This window comes from Phocoena sinus, chromosome 3, assembly GCF_008692025.1.
Source record: "Phocoena sinus isolate mPhoSin1 chromosome 3, mPhoSin1.pri, whole genome shotgun sequence".
In the NCBI taxonomy this organism is placed as follows: Eukaryota; Metazoa; Chordata; class Mammalia; order Artiodactyla; family Phocoenidae; genus Phocoena; species Phocoena sinus.
In genome coordinates, this window is record NC_045765.1 from 121167609 (window position 1) to 121181900 (window position 14292).

The 14292-nt window shown below is 33.8% G+C and overlaps 2 protein-coding genes across 5 annotated transcripts in view; one reads left to right on the forward strand and one right to left on the reverse strand.

Moving 5' to 3' along the window:
• Nucleotides 1-11814, forward strand: part of TRIM23 (tripartite motif containing 23) — a 38873-nt gene extending 27059 nt beyond the window's left edge. Inside the window, exons 7-11 of one of the 2 annotated variants that reach the window (XM_032629077.1) lie at nt 212-346; nt 5224-5353; nt 5847-5957; nt 7232-7356; nt 9479-11281. In XM_032629077.1, coding sequence (XP_032484968.1) covers nt 212-346; nt 5224-5353; nt 5847-5957; nt 7232-7356; nt 9479-9658 — 681 coding nt within the window. In that variant the 3' untranslated portion in view covers nt 9659-11281. Of the gene's footprint in view, nt 1-211; nt 347-5223; nt 5354-5846; nt 5958-7231; nt 7357-9478 lie in introns of both variants that reach the window. The other variant, XM_032629078.1, reaches the window with a different exon arrangement.
• A 550-nt stretch (nt 11815-12364) lies between these two features.
• PPWD1 (peptidylprolyl isomerase domain and WD repeat containing 1) overlaps nt 12365-14292 on the reverse strand; it is a 28191-nt gene continuing 26263 nt past the window's right edge. For 2 of the 3 annotated variants that reach the window (XM_032629074.1, XM_032629076.1), the window contains one exon: nt 13757-14022. In XM_032629074.1, coding sequence (XP_032484965.1) covers nt 13879-14022 — 144 coding nt within the window. In that variant the 3' untranslated portion in view covers nt 13757-13878. Of the gene's footprint in view, nt 14023-14292 lie in introns of all 3 variants that reach the window. The other variant, XM_032629075.1, reaches the window with a different exon arrangement.

Sequence of the window (14292 nt, forward strand, 5' to 3'; positions counted from 1 at the left end):
ATTTGTGAATATACCATACTTTATTTATCTATTCTTCTATTGATGGGCTCTTAAATTATTTATTAATGCCTGATTATTGTTAGTCAAATTTATACATAAGTTAACTTTCAATACTGTAATGTTAAATGAGCTTTTCTTGAGTTTTAGTGATATCTCTGTTTTCGTTGTTTCTTTAAAAAGTTTATAAGAAATATCATCTTCTCTTTTCTAGGATGACTGTAGAGTTGTCTTAGCAAAACAAGAAATTACAAGGTTACTGGAAACGTTGCAAAAGCAGCAGCAGCAGTTTACAGAGGTTGCAGATCACATTCAGTTAGATGCCAGCATCCCTGTCACTTTTACAAAGGTAATATATTCTATACTTTGTTTTTAGGTGTGTTTTTGAATAAATCATAATTGTTTTACATTCCATGATAATCAACTAAGAGACAACTAAGAAATGAACCACAGAATTAGGGAAAAAAAATTACTGTATCAGTGGAAAATAGAAGGTGGTATAATGAGTCTCCCTGTATTATCACCTACTTGAACAATTAAAAACTTTTAATTTCATCTACCCTTTCCCCTAGTCTCTTTCTACCTACAGTCTCCCAGGTTATTTTGAAACAAACCCCAGCATATTTCATCCTAATATATCATTTCATCTATGTAATATTTTCACGTTTCTAAAACACGGATTCTGTTCTCTTTTTCAAAACACAACAAAATTAGAAATGGATCATGTCCTAAATAATACTCTCTAATAATATCTATTAGATTTCCCAGATTGTTAAAAAAAATTTTTTTAGGTTTGAGACAAAATCCAGCAAGGTGTGTATTTGGCATTTGGTTCATATGTTTTGGTCTTTTTTCAAGTGGATTCCCCCTAATTTAAAAAGGTACATGTATTCCATTTTGCTCTCTAGTTTTAGAGAGTGGCTTTTTTTTTTTAAATTTATTTATTTTTGGTTGCGTTGGGTCTTGGTTACTGTGCGCAGGCTTTTTCTACTTGCAGCGAGCGGGGGCTACTCTTTGTTGTGGTGCGCGGACTTTTCACTGCAGTGTCTTTTCTTGTTTCGGAGCACGGGCTCTAGGCGCGTGGGCTTCAGTAGTTGTGGCTCGCGGGCTCTAGAGCGCAGGTTCAGTAGTTGTGGCGCCCAGGCTTAGTTGCTCCACGGCATGTGGGATCTTCCCGGACCAGGGCTGTAACCCATGTCCCCTGCATTGGCAGGAGGATTCCTAACCACTGCCCCACCTGGGAAGTCCTAGGGAGTGGCTTTTAAAACTTTTTAAATCTCGTTTTATAATTATGTGAAACATTCACATGGTCCAGAATCAAATCTACAAAGCAAGGTTCATTCAGAGAAGTCTAACTTATATTCCTGACCCTGCCACCCTTTTCTTCCCTTCTCCATAGAAAACCATTAAGAATTTTTGTTAGTTTTATTCGTCATTTTAAAAAAGTAGAGAAATATATTTGCATGCACACTCCCCATTTTTTTTTAGTTTTTTATTTTTTTTTGCGGTACGCGGGCCTCTCACTGTTGTGGCCTATCCCATTGCGGAGCACAGGCTCCAGACGCGCAGGCTCAGCAGCCATGGCTCACGGGCCCAGCCGCTCCGCGGCATGTGGGATCTTCCCGGACCGGGGCACGAACCCGTGTCCCCTGCATCGGCAGGCGGACTCTCAACCACTGCGCCACCAGGGAAGCCCCACACTCCCCATATTTAAAGGTAGAATACTGTACCTACTTCTCCAGCTTGTACTTTTCACTGAAGTGTACATCCTGGAGGTCAGTCCATAGCAGTATATAGTGACATTTTCTGTTCCCTTTTACAGCTGCAAGGTACTTTATTGTGAGGATGTACATTTTTTTATTATGGTGAAAAACACATAATATAAAATTTACCATCTTAACCATTTTTTAAGTGTTTAGTTCAGTATTGTTAAGTGTGTTCACATTGTGTGAAACATTTCCAGAAATTTTTCATCTTGAAAAACTGAAACTATACCTTCTAAACAATGACTCCCCTGTTACCCGCTTCTCACTAGCTCCTGGTAACCACCACTCTACTTTCTATTTCTTTGTATTTGACTGCTCTAAATTTATCATGCAAGTGGGATCATATAGTATTTGTCTTTTTGTGACTGGCTTATTTCACTTAGCATTATGTCCTTAAAGTGCACCCATGTTGTAGCATGTGACACAATTTCCTTCTATTTTGTCTAAATAATATTCCATTGTTTGTATATACCACATTTTGTATCCATTCATCTATCGATGGATATTTGGGTTACTTCACCTCTTGGCTATTGTGAATAGTGCTGCTATGAACATGGGTGTACAGATATCTCTTTGAGGCTTTGCCTTCAATTCTTTTGGATAAATTCCCAGAAGTGGGACTACTGGATCATATGGTAGTTCTATTGTTAATTTTCTGAGGAAATGCTATACTGTTTTCCATAGTGGTTGCATCATATTATGTAAATCCCACCAAAAGTGCATGAGGGTTCCAATTTCTCCACATTTTCACCAACACTTGTTATTTTCTGTTTGTTCTGGGGGGGGTTTTTGATAGTAAAACAGGATGGCTTACACTAGTAGCCATTCTAATTGGTGTAAGGTGATATCTCATTGTGGTTTTGATTTGCATTTCTCTGATGATAGTGATGTTGAGTATCATTTTCATATGCCTCTTGGCCAGTTCTTTGGAGAATTTTGTACAAGTCCTTTGCCTGTTTTTCTATTGAGTTATTTGATTTTTTTGTTGTTGAGTTGTAGGAGTTCTTTTTATATTCTGGATGTGAATCTATTATCAGATACATGATTTGCAAGTATCTTCTCCCATTCTGTAGTTTGTTTCTTCACTCTACTGATTGTGTCCTTTTATTCACAAAATTTTTAAGGTTGATCTAGTCCCATTTGTTTATTTTTGCTCTTGTTGATTGTGCTTTTGATGTCATATCCAGGAAATCATTGCCAAATCCAACGTTATGGAGCCTTTCTTCTGTGTTTTCTTCTAGGAGTTTTGTAGCTTTGGTTGTTATGTTTAGGGCTTTAATTCATTTATTTATAATGCAAGTATTTATAGTTGTTATATATTCTTTCTATATTTGCCCTTTTATCATTATATAATGAACTTCTTTGTCTCTTATAACAGTTTCTGACTTAAAATCTATTTTGTCTGATATTAGGATAGCCACCCCTGCTCTCTTCTGGGTATGATTTGCATCTCAAAGATTTGCATCTCTTTCCATCCTTTCACTTTCAGACTATGTATTTTCTTAGCTATAAAGTGAGTCTCTTGTAGATAGCATATTTTTGGATCTTGGTTTTTCACGCATTTAGTCAAGCTGTGTCTTTTGAGTGGAGAGTTAAGTCTGTTTAAAGTAATTATTGATAGGTAAATACTGTTGTCATTTTGTTCATTGTTTTCTGCATAACTTGATAGTTTTTTTTGTTTCACCTTTCCTCTTTCATTGCCTTCTTTTGTGTTTTATTGATTTTTTTTATAGTGTCATATTTGATTCCCTTCTCTTTTCCTTTGGTGTATATTCTGTGGATTTTTTGTGTGTGTGGTTACCATTGCAATTACATAAAACATCTTAGTTATAACATTCTATTTTAAACTGATAGCAGTTTAACTTCAGTTGCATACGAAAACCCTATTCTTTCACAGCTCCATCCCCCTGTACTTTATGTTATTGATGTCACAAATTACATCTTTATTGTACACCTATTGGCACAGGCTTATAGTTTTTTTTCTTGTGTTTGTTATTTCAATTCTGTGAAGAATTAAATTTATGCACCCAAATTATAATACAGGTTACTATTTTTCCATGTAGTTATTATCATTTTAGATTTTCATATGGCTTCATGTTGCTGTCTAGCGTCCTTTCATTTCAACTTGAAGGACTCCTTTAGCATTTCTTATAGAGCAGGTCTAGTGGTAATGACTCCCTCAGATTTTGTTTTTCTGGGAAAGTCTTGATTTTTCCTTCATTTCGAAGGACAGTTTTGCCATATATAGCATTCTTGGTTGACAGTTTTTTTCTTTCAGCACTTTGAATGTATCATCCCACTCTTTCTGGCCTGCAGTGTTTCTGCTGAGAAATTTGTTAATCATCAAATTTATGTGATGAGTCACTTTTCTCTTGCTGCTTTCAAGATTATCCTGTTTTTGACTTTTGACAGTTGGATTATAATGTGTCTCAGTGTGGGTCTCTTTGGACTTATCTGAGTTGGAACTGAGCTTCTAGAATTTTTATGTCCATTTCTTTCCTCAGATTGGGAAGTTTTCAGCCATTGTATCTTCAAGTAAGATCTCTTTGCCCCTTTATTTCTGTATCCTCCTTCTGGGATTCCCATTCCCATATGTCTCTTAGGGTCTTTTCACTTTTCTTCATTCTTTTTTCTTTTTCCTCCTCTAACTCCATTAGTTCAGATTACATGTCTTTTAAAAAACTAATCCTTGCAAAAATCCTATGTAAGTTTGGTACAATTTTTAATCCCCATTTTACAGATGGGAGAAGTCAGGCAGAGAGGTCATGCAGCTAGCAATATATACAAGTATGTTCATTGCAGCATTATTTGTAATATCAAAAAATCAGAGATGACCTAATATCTCTCAGTTGGTGATTGGTTAAATAGTGGTACATGGAATATAATAAAGCAATTAAAAGAAAAAGGTAGGTCTATATGTTTTGAAATGAAAGGATTCCATAATGTACTATTGAGTGCAAAAAGTAGTTGCAGTGTGTATTTTTTTTTTTTTAAGTATATCTGATTTGTGTATGTCAACCAATGTCTGCACAGGAAGATACCTTGAGGGATATATGTGAAATTGTTAACAGTGGATATTTATGGGAAGTGAGTGTCACTTTTCATTTTTAATTAATACATTTAACACAGAATGAAAAATCTTATTTAAAGAAGATTCAGTTGAGTTAGAAAATCTGGGAAAAATAAGTGGGTATGTGTATTTTTTTTAACTTATATAAAAACAAAGTAAGTAGTAAGTTTTACTAAGCTAAGATTTAGCAAAGCAATGAAGATTGATTTCCTCTTTCTAAAGATCAGAATAAGGGTATTTTAATAGGGGACTATAACTTTGATTTTAATGGATTAAGGAATGAGTAGGAGACACAATAATTAACAAAGGTATTTTATAAATAAAAGTGTAAGTACTAATACTTTTAACTCCATATCAAAATAAAAAGATTAATTTTTTAAAAAATTATAGGACAATAGAGTTCACATTGGACCCAAAATGGAAATTCGAGTTGTTACGTTAGGATTAGATGGTGCTGGAAAAACTACTATTTTGTTTAAATTAAAACAGGATGAGTTCATGCAGCCTATTCCAACAATTGGTAAGTATAAGTATTGCTTTTACCTTAATGGACATTTTACAGACAAACCCTAGCTTTCAGCTGAGTTCTTTGGGACTTATTTTATGTCAGTCTGGTTTGGAGATTGGCTCTAAGACACCAGCATTTCAGAGAAAAAAATGCAAGATTCAGTGGCTGTGGGATTGAAATGTGGATGGGGAGGATAGCAAGAAGGAACAGAATATTGGTGGGACAGTTGGAAGGAATAAAGGATTGATAACCCTGCTGAGGATTAGGGTAGTGATGCAGATCTGGTACTTGGGTGTCAAGGTCTTAAGGACTCTGGTGGATTAGAGGGCTAACCCTGGTTAAAGGTATACATTTCCCCACGCATGTTTGTCACGAGTGGAGTTGGTTGCGGAGCAGTAGATAGTGCTGTATGCAGATAATTTGTAAGTCACAGTTATAAACAGGGTTGCCTGTGTTTGGTGTGTAAATGTAAGTTCAGTATTAAAGTAAGTTTTTTTAAAAACAGGTTTTAATGTGGAAACTGTAGAATATAAAAATCTAAAGTTCACCATTTGGGATGTAGGTGGAAAACATAAATTAAGACCATTGTGGAAACATTATTACCTCAATACCCAAGGTAAGAGTGTAAAAATTACATCTTAATTTTTCAGATTTTTAGGATGCCAGTTCAGTTTTCAATTCATTGATTTAGCTAATAAAACTGATATTTTAGCATTGATTAAAAACGTGACTATACCTTTAAATATTGGTAGCAAGCTCCACATTATTAAGAAAATTAAGGTGGATAGACTGGGTTATGTACTCTGGTTTATTTCATGAAAAACCATAATTTAGCATAAAGACCAAATTTATCTTATATATGTAGGTAATTAAGGGTACTTTCCTCTTGCTGCTCTTAACAGTTAAAGTATATTATTAGTGTTCATGAGAGCATGATCACTGGCAATATTGTGTTATAGGGTTGAATTTGTGGTATATAGTTCTCTTGCTCTATTCAATTAAATTCAACTCAACAGTTATCCCATTATAATCTCTCAATAGCTCCACTCCTTCATTTCTATTCACAATTAGTTATTATCTGCAGAAGAAACTACAGTGGTTTGCTTTTGACCAAACTGTGTTATATCACATATATTCCACTTAGCATTTATTCACACTTGGGCCCCATTCTACACTTTGCCTCTTATACCCCAACATAAAGCTTATTATGTTCATGCTACCTGTTGCATATGTCATCCTATTTTCCACCTAGAAGAAAGACTAGATAATTTTTACTTTGGGATTCTTGATATTAAGTTTAGTATGAGACAGTGATTTAGGGGACAAAATGGAATTTTGAACATGAGGAATGGTTGAAAGTCTGGGATGTTTAGCTACCATAAGGTAGCTGGAAAGATTTCAAAAGAGAATTAATTCAGTAGATATTTATGAAGTTTCTGCTGTGTATTTTGAGCACAATCTGTGGAAAGTGCTGTGCCGGGCACCTAGAGAGAATACTTGGGAGAGATAAAGATGGTGATTTATTTATTTTTAAAACACTATCTTTTGGTAAAGCAAGTAGTAATCGAAGAAATAACATCAGTTGGTAGATCATAAGAGCTACATTTTCATTCATTAAGAGAAATATATTAAATCATATGCACAACAATCTGTGTTTGGTAGGCAAGCATTGTAAATCCTGTTACAGAGGGGGAAACAAAAGCTGAAAAGTTAGGCGAACTGTTTGAGATTATATCATTGATTATTGCTAGGTGTTCCTGTAATAAGCAGCCTTTCTGTGAAAATAATGATGGTAGACTAACCATAATATATTGAGAACATTAAAATATTTAGTCCATTTACTGAAATTTAACAAGTGACTAAATGAATATTTTTCTCTTTTTTTGGTAGCTGTTGTATTTGTTGTTGATAGCAGTCATAGAGACAGAGTTAGTGAAGCACACAGTGAACTTGCAAAGTTGTTAACAGAAAAAGAACTCCGAGATGCTTTGCTACTGATTTTTGCTAACAAACAGGTAACACATTTTTATTTCAGAATATTTATTTTAGCATTCCACATTATAAGTAGCTGTTAAGATTTCAAGGGAAATAATTCAGTAGATATAAAATTTCTGCTCTGTATTTTGAGTACAATCTATATGGAAGGTGCTGTACTTGGTACCTTGGAATATACAGAAGGAAATAAAGTAGTTGATGCTCACTAGAAACTCCTATGTATTTAGGTAAGCATGTTGTGTATATTTTTAATACAAAGAAAATTGCTAAGTGACTTCAGTAATATTAACAGTGTTAAGGAAAATTGGAGAGTAGTTCTAGAGGTGGTATTTTGTAAGATTTGTAAAAAGTAGGATTTGAATTGAAACTATAAGAGTTGAAATTATGGATAAGACTTTGAGTTAATTTGTGAAGGAAAGAACACTGCAGGCAGGAAAAAGTATATTTAGGGAGCACGAAGGAGATCTGTATGTGAGGGGTAGGTAGAGGATGAAGACATTCTAGAGTAACAGAGGAGGTTGTGTGATAAAGGCCTGACAGGGCCAGGCTGAGAAATTTAGGTTATATTCTATGAGTAAAGGAGAACCATTAAAAGTTGGTGGTAAGATCATATTAGTGTTTTAGGATTGTAATTTTGGGGGTAGGATGTAGAATTAATCAGGGGCAAGGGAATAGAGACAGGCAGATGCAGTAAATTGCTGCAGTAATTCAAGTGACAGTTAACAAGATCCTGAATTAAAGGAATGGAAGGGTAGAAGCAGACTGAAGAAACTTTATGGACATAGAATAGTTAGAATTTGGTGACCAAATGGAGAGGATGAAGGACGGGGAGTAGCTGAAGATTCTTAGATTTTGGGACTAAGCTTCTGGGAGGATGAGAATGCTTTTCTTTAGTGCAATAGGGGGGCTTAGATGTCATAAGAAGGAAGAGTAGGATGGACAGGGAATTTCCCCTTAATAAAAAAAAAAAAAGCAAACCATTAAGAGCTGATATACTTCACTTTATTTATGATTAAAGATATGCAAATAAGACAGAGTGAAATACCATTTTCCACTTATCATATTGTTAAAGATGAAAATGTTTGATAATCCTCAGACCTGCATACACTGCTGGTGTGGTTATTAAAAGGAGACATTTTCTTGGAGGGCAATATGGCAGTACTTTGTCAAAGTTTTAGGTGCATATACCCTTTTACCCTGTAATTCTATCTCTAGTAATGTATTCTGCAAAGAGATATCCTAAGGTTATCTTAGAGATAATTTTGTAAATGTATGTATGTAAAAATACATGTTTATATGAATGTGTATGCATATGTAATAGCACATAAGCACACATCTTCAATCTAAATATTCTGTATAGGACTGGTTAAGAAAATTATGTTGCACCTACAGTGGAATGCAATACAGATGTTAAAAATAATATGGAAAATCTGCTTGTCCTGATAATGGAAAGATATCTTTATTTTCAAGATATGTGTTAAGTAAAAAACAAAAAAAGAGAGTATGTTCCTGTTTATTTGCGTGAGTGTGCATGGCAGTTTTCTGAAAAATATGAAAGAAGTTGTTACTGATGATTGCTTCTGAGAAGAAGGGGGTATTTGGAGAGCTTTTTTTTTTTTTTTGCTGATCGTTGCTTCTGGGAAGAAGGGGTATTCAGAGGTATTTGGAGAGGTTTTTATTTTTATTTTTTGGCTGTGCCACATCTTAGTGTCCTAAGGGATTGAACCCGGGCCCCTGGGAGCAAGAGTGCTGAGTCCTAACCACTGGACCACCAGGGAATTCCGTGGAGAGTTTAATAAACTCTTTACTATATAAACCCTATGTAAAAGCCATTTCTTACAATGTACATGTATTAATTTTTTTTTAATTGATGCCTTATAATGACTTCGGCAGTTTTTTCGCTCAGGGGGCACAGCCTTTATTGATTTCATTGCAAGACTTCTTACAGACTATCTATATTATAACCAAAACTCAAATTTTTTCTCATTAATCTCAAAATAATTACTGAAAGTTGAATTTAGGTTTTAACTTTAGTATAGGCTTCTGTTGGAATGGTACCAACAGAACTGTAAATAAATAATAATTACAAATATGATAATTTTGATGGACTGATTAAAATTCTGATGTGTGTATATCTTTCAGGACGTTGCTGGAGCTCTGTCAGTAGAAGAAATCACTGAACTTCTTAGTCTCCATAAATTGTGCTGTGGCCGAAGCTGGTATATTCAGGGCTGTGATGCTCGAAGTGGTATGGGACTGTATGAAGGGTTGGACTGGCTCTCACGGCAACTTGTGGCTGCTGGAGTATTGGATGTTGCCTGATTTTAAATGCAGCAGTTGTTTAAAGTTTTGTGGTTATGAGTTATTTTGCACGTAATATGATGTAAGAAATTATACATCTCAAAGGTAGTTACGATGTATATATAAAAGGAATTTTAGTTTGGGAATTCAGTACAATATCACTTTTAAAAAACTGTAGTAAAATTTAAATATCTGATGGAGCAGATTAAATTGGATTAAATAGGGACTTACTGGGTATACATTTTTTTTCAACGTACAATAGTTTTTCAGATTATATGTGACCCATATATTGGGAAAGAAGTAGTCACAAAGAGTAGGTGAAAGTTTATTCTTTCCAAGGAAAAAGGATAGCCAACTGAATGCCTAATGGAACCTCTGTATGAAGCAAGTGAAGCATGGCTTCTTCAACTTGGCTTTTCACTGGATTTTGGCAGTATTTAGTAGCAAAACTGGCAGTGACTTAATGAAATACAATTCAAACTGCATCTTTGAGTAATAGGATTACTTTAACGTTTAGTATAACAGAACACGTTTAATGCTAAGAACTATAAGCTATAGAAAATTAATATTTTATAGTGTTTTATTAAAGCTCTCCTAAAGCCTTTTGTATAAAACCCAGTGAGTCAGAATGAAATGTAATCTAACTAGGCCTGATGTTCGATTAGTGCTACACTGAAGAACAATTAATAATAAAATTGTGAAAGTCAGTTATATTCTAGTTGATCTTCACTTATGAAAGACCCATTTGCAGGGCTGAACCTGAATGTATTATTTCCCAGGTCAGAGCTCTAAATTCGTCCTTCTGTTTTTCAGTATATTTAAAGTACTTAGCATTATGTCTTTTAAAAATAATATTGCATCTTCAGTGAGAATGACTATAGGTAAAATGTAGTAAGTTACACACAGAAACGAGGGTTGGTTTTACATAAAAGGTAGAGATATAAGTAGAAAACTACCTCTACCACAGAGAAGTTATTTATGCAGTGGAAAATGCTTATTACAATTACTTTAAAATGTTTTCCCAAAATAAGTGTATTTATGTTAACAATAAATGTGATCAAGGCTTTTCATGACAAGGCCTTGAAAAGTTGTTTGAGAAACAACATGTCTAAGGAAAAGAAATGTTCAAAAAGTTTACATCACATTTATTATGCAGTGTTGAGTAGAAGTTTAAAAAGTTTGTGCTCTTTACTGTTTTTCATTTTTTAAGGAAACTCCCTTATTATGGCAGTACGATTTATATTTAAACATACCTAGGTTGAATTTTATGGTTTTTGTTTTTCTTTTTAAATGCTCTTTATACTTTAGGATGAGGTTAAATCCTAAACCTTATTATTTGAAACGCTATGAGGACATTGATGTCTGACGGTAAGATGTGACTCCTGGGTGGCACTGTTTTGGTTCAGTCTCTTCAAATGTACTTTTGTTTAAAAACAACAAAACTTTTAGAAAACAAAGCATTAAAAAAAAAGTCTGTCAGTATTATGGGCAGTGTGTAAATAAGTAATATTACATCCTTTGTTTTTCAAGTAAAAGGTCATGCTGTTACAAGTGTAGTTTGTGCATGTAAGTTAATACTTCTGAATTAAATTAACATTTGACTGATTGCAATAACTGTGAAAAATAAAAAAGGTGTTACATTTGCCTGTGAGCCCTTGAACTGTTTTCTCTACTAGGTAATTGGAAAAAAGAAGTCTAACACTAACATGTAAACTTGCATTTTCCTTGTAAATTAAGTTTGTTTTACCAATTTTGCTTAACTTTAAAATCCACATTCCTAGCATATTTCTAAAACACAATTTAAAAATTGTGTTTAGACTTGATTATAACATACATGATAGTACTGTTTGTTAGTATTTTTTTAAGAAATACTTTTCTCAGGCTCTTATTACTATTTGTGGTTGTATTCTTTCACTAATTATTAGTTAAGATTGTGCTTGCTAGTTCCCTCTGGGAAATGTCAAACTTCAGAGAGGTTTTAAATGCAGTCTATTTGGATTTGCCTCCTGGCACTGAATTTCTGTATCAAGCCTAAATATTATTGTATGGTTTATGTAAAGCAGGTTTTTCAAATGTGTAGTCTTGGTCTGTAATTCTGGAATGCTTTATAATTACTAGAAGCCGTTATTTGCATTACACATATGATCAGTATAGACAGCAATAAAATGTTAAAATCATTTTAAAGAAGTCCTATTATTATTCTAAAAATTCTGTTTCTTGAACCATCTATATAGTAGTATTGCTAGTAACCAACTAAAGTTGTATTTGTGCTGTGGTTAAGAGAAAACAAAATGGGATAGGGATTGACTTGTATGACAAATTTGAGATATACTTTATTAAAAATTTAGAAATACCATTCTGTCATTCCATATTTGCAATTTGTCAAATTTAAGTATTATAACTGTAGTGTTTTTAGAGAGCTAAAATTTTGCATTGAACAAAGTGACATTATTGCTTTTTAAATTTAACCTTGTTTCACACAAGAACATAGCATTTTAAATAACTGTTTTTAGAAGAGGGCTTGGAAAACTTAGCTATATCCGATGAGCTAATGTTGCTAAAACACTTTTTTTTTTTTTTTTTTTTTTTGCGGTACGCGGGCCTCTCACTGTTGTGGCTTCTCCCGTTGCGGAACGCAGGCTCAGTGGCCATGGTTCACGGGCCCAGCCGCTCCGCGGCATGTGGGATCTTCCCGGACCGCCGGGGCATGAACCCATGTCCCCTGCATCGACAGGCGGACTCTCAACCACTGCGTCACCAGGGAAGCCCCTAAAACACTTATGTGACACTGAGATACTTCTCAATTTGCAAAGTGGTAATAAGGAAGAAGATATCTGTACTTTTCCCTAAAAGAATAATGAATGAAAAGGACTAATAAGTATCAGATGGTATCTTGCTAATAATTTAAAACATGCTTTAAAAAAAGACATCTGGCAGTGTAGGTTTTTAGGTCTACTGATTATGTTAAATTTGTGACATGGAATGGAAAAATTCATTAATCAAATATGATTTTCACTCAAAGCAAAATAATTTTATTTTGGGAAGAATGAGGCATCACTACCACCACTTGGTGGCAGTATTACCAAAAATTTAGGATTAAGCTTTTACGAATGAATTGATAGGTAGGTAAGTCTGAACACCTAAAATTAGGGAGAAAAGGTAAATGTCATAGTGAAGAGTCATTTTCTGTCCATAATTTAGTTCTTTTTAAAAGGAGGACACAATATTAATTTAAAGTTAGCACAGTTTGGCATGTTCTTCCATCACAGTTTATGGTACAAAAATAGGTAAAGGAAATAATCCTGCTGATCAGTAGAAGGAAAAATGTAAGCTTAGATATAAAGCATAAGAATGTGAATTCCCTAAACACGTCTGTTGAATCTGTTCCTCTTATAAGTTCTTAAGAGTCTGTCTGGAAAGTAGAAGCAGTGATTCTGAAGTAATTTATGAGGGTAAATGAAGAATAAATGAATTGGACTCATAAAACTTGGACTCATATTGTTTTATTGCTCCAATTTCTACTAATCTCTTCATTGTTAGATATTAACATTTTTACTCAATATATACTTTCTTGATGGTATATTTAGTAAGGTAAGAAAAGATATACTACATAAACTGAAGACAAAAACTGTTCAGCTACATTAGAAAAACGATGTGAAAATAGTAAATGAATCAGTATATAAAACCAAGGACTCAGGTGTTCATTTATTCTGATTTTTATATTTGAAGAATATTTCCTAATTATGAAGGAATTAAAACACTTCTGACCAAAGGCACTTCCTATTTATTTATTGAAGTTTTACTTACCACTACTTACTACTTAACAGTGATCAAAGGACAAAACTATTTGGCATGTAACACAAACCTTTTGTAAAAGGAAATGGTATATCACTGTCACATCCTGACCCTTTCTTATTGGATCTAAAGAATCATTTGAGGGCAGACTATCTGGCATATTTTTAAAAAACTAAGGAGCATATGCACACCATTCTCATTGTTTAATATGGTTTTAAGTCTCATGAGAAATTATTTATAAGGAGTGCTATTTGCCTGAATTTTGGTCCATTTCAGTTTATCACCTCAGGATGAGAAATGCTGCAAGAAAACTCAAAGGCAGCATTTTTAAAAAATGGACTTTAATGAAAAATATAAAAATAAATCTTAAGAGCTTCCTTATGTAAAATAATTCTGTGTTTAATATGTGTATTTTTATTTACAAAGACAATGAGACAAATCTTATTTTACTTGACAGTAATATTTATGATGCTGACATCCTCATAGGGCTTATCTGTTTTGGGATTGACTTTGACGTTGGAGATCCTCTGTACAACTTCCATTCCTTTAGTCACTCGTCCAAACACTGTGTGTTTATTATCAAGCCAAGGCTATGTTGGAGGACAAATAGAAAATCTTGGTGAACTCCAAATTCTTAAATCACACCCTCTGGGTGAGCAAATTAAAGAGAATTTAAACTTCAGCTTCATTTAAAAATATAATTAAAAAATACTTTCACTTGGCAGCTTTTAAGAGTAATTTCCATGTTATATTAAAAAATATAAAAGCATAATCTAATGTTTAATTAAATATCTGCATCTTTCAAACCAAACAGCACTTGAAGATGTTTGCTGAAGCTAAGTTCTTTGCATGGCTTAAAG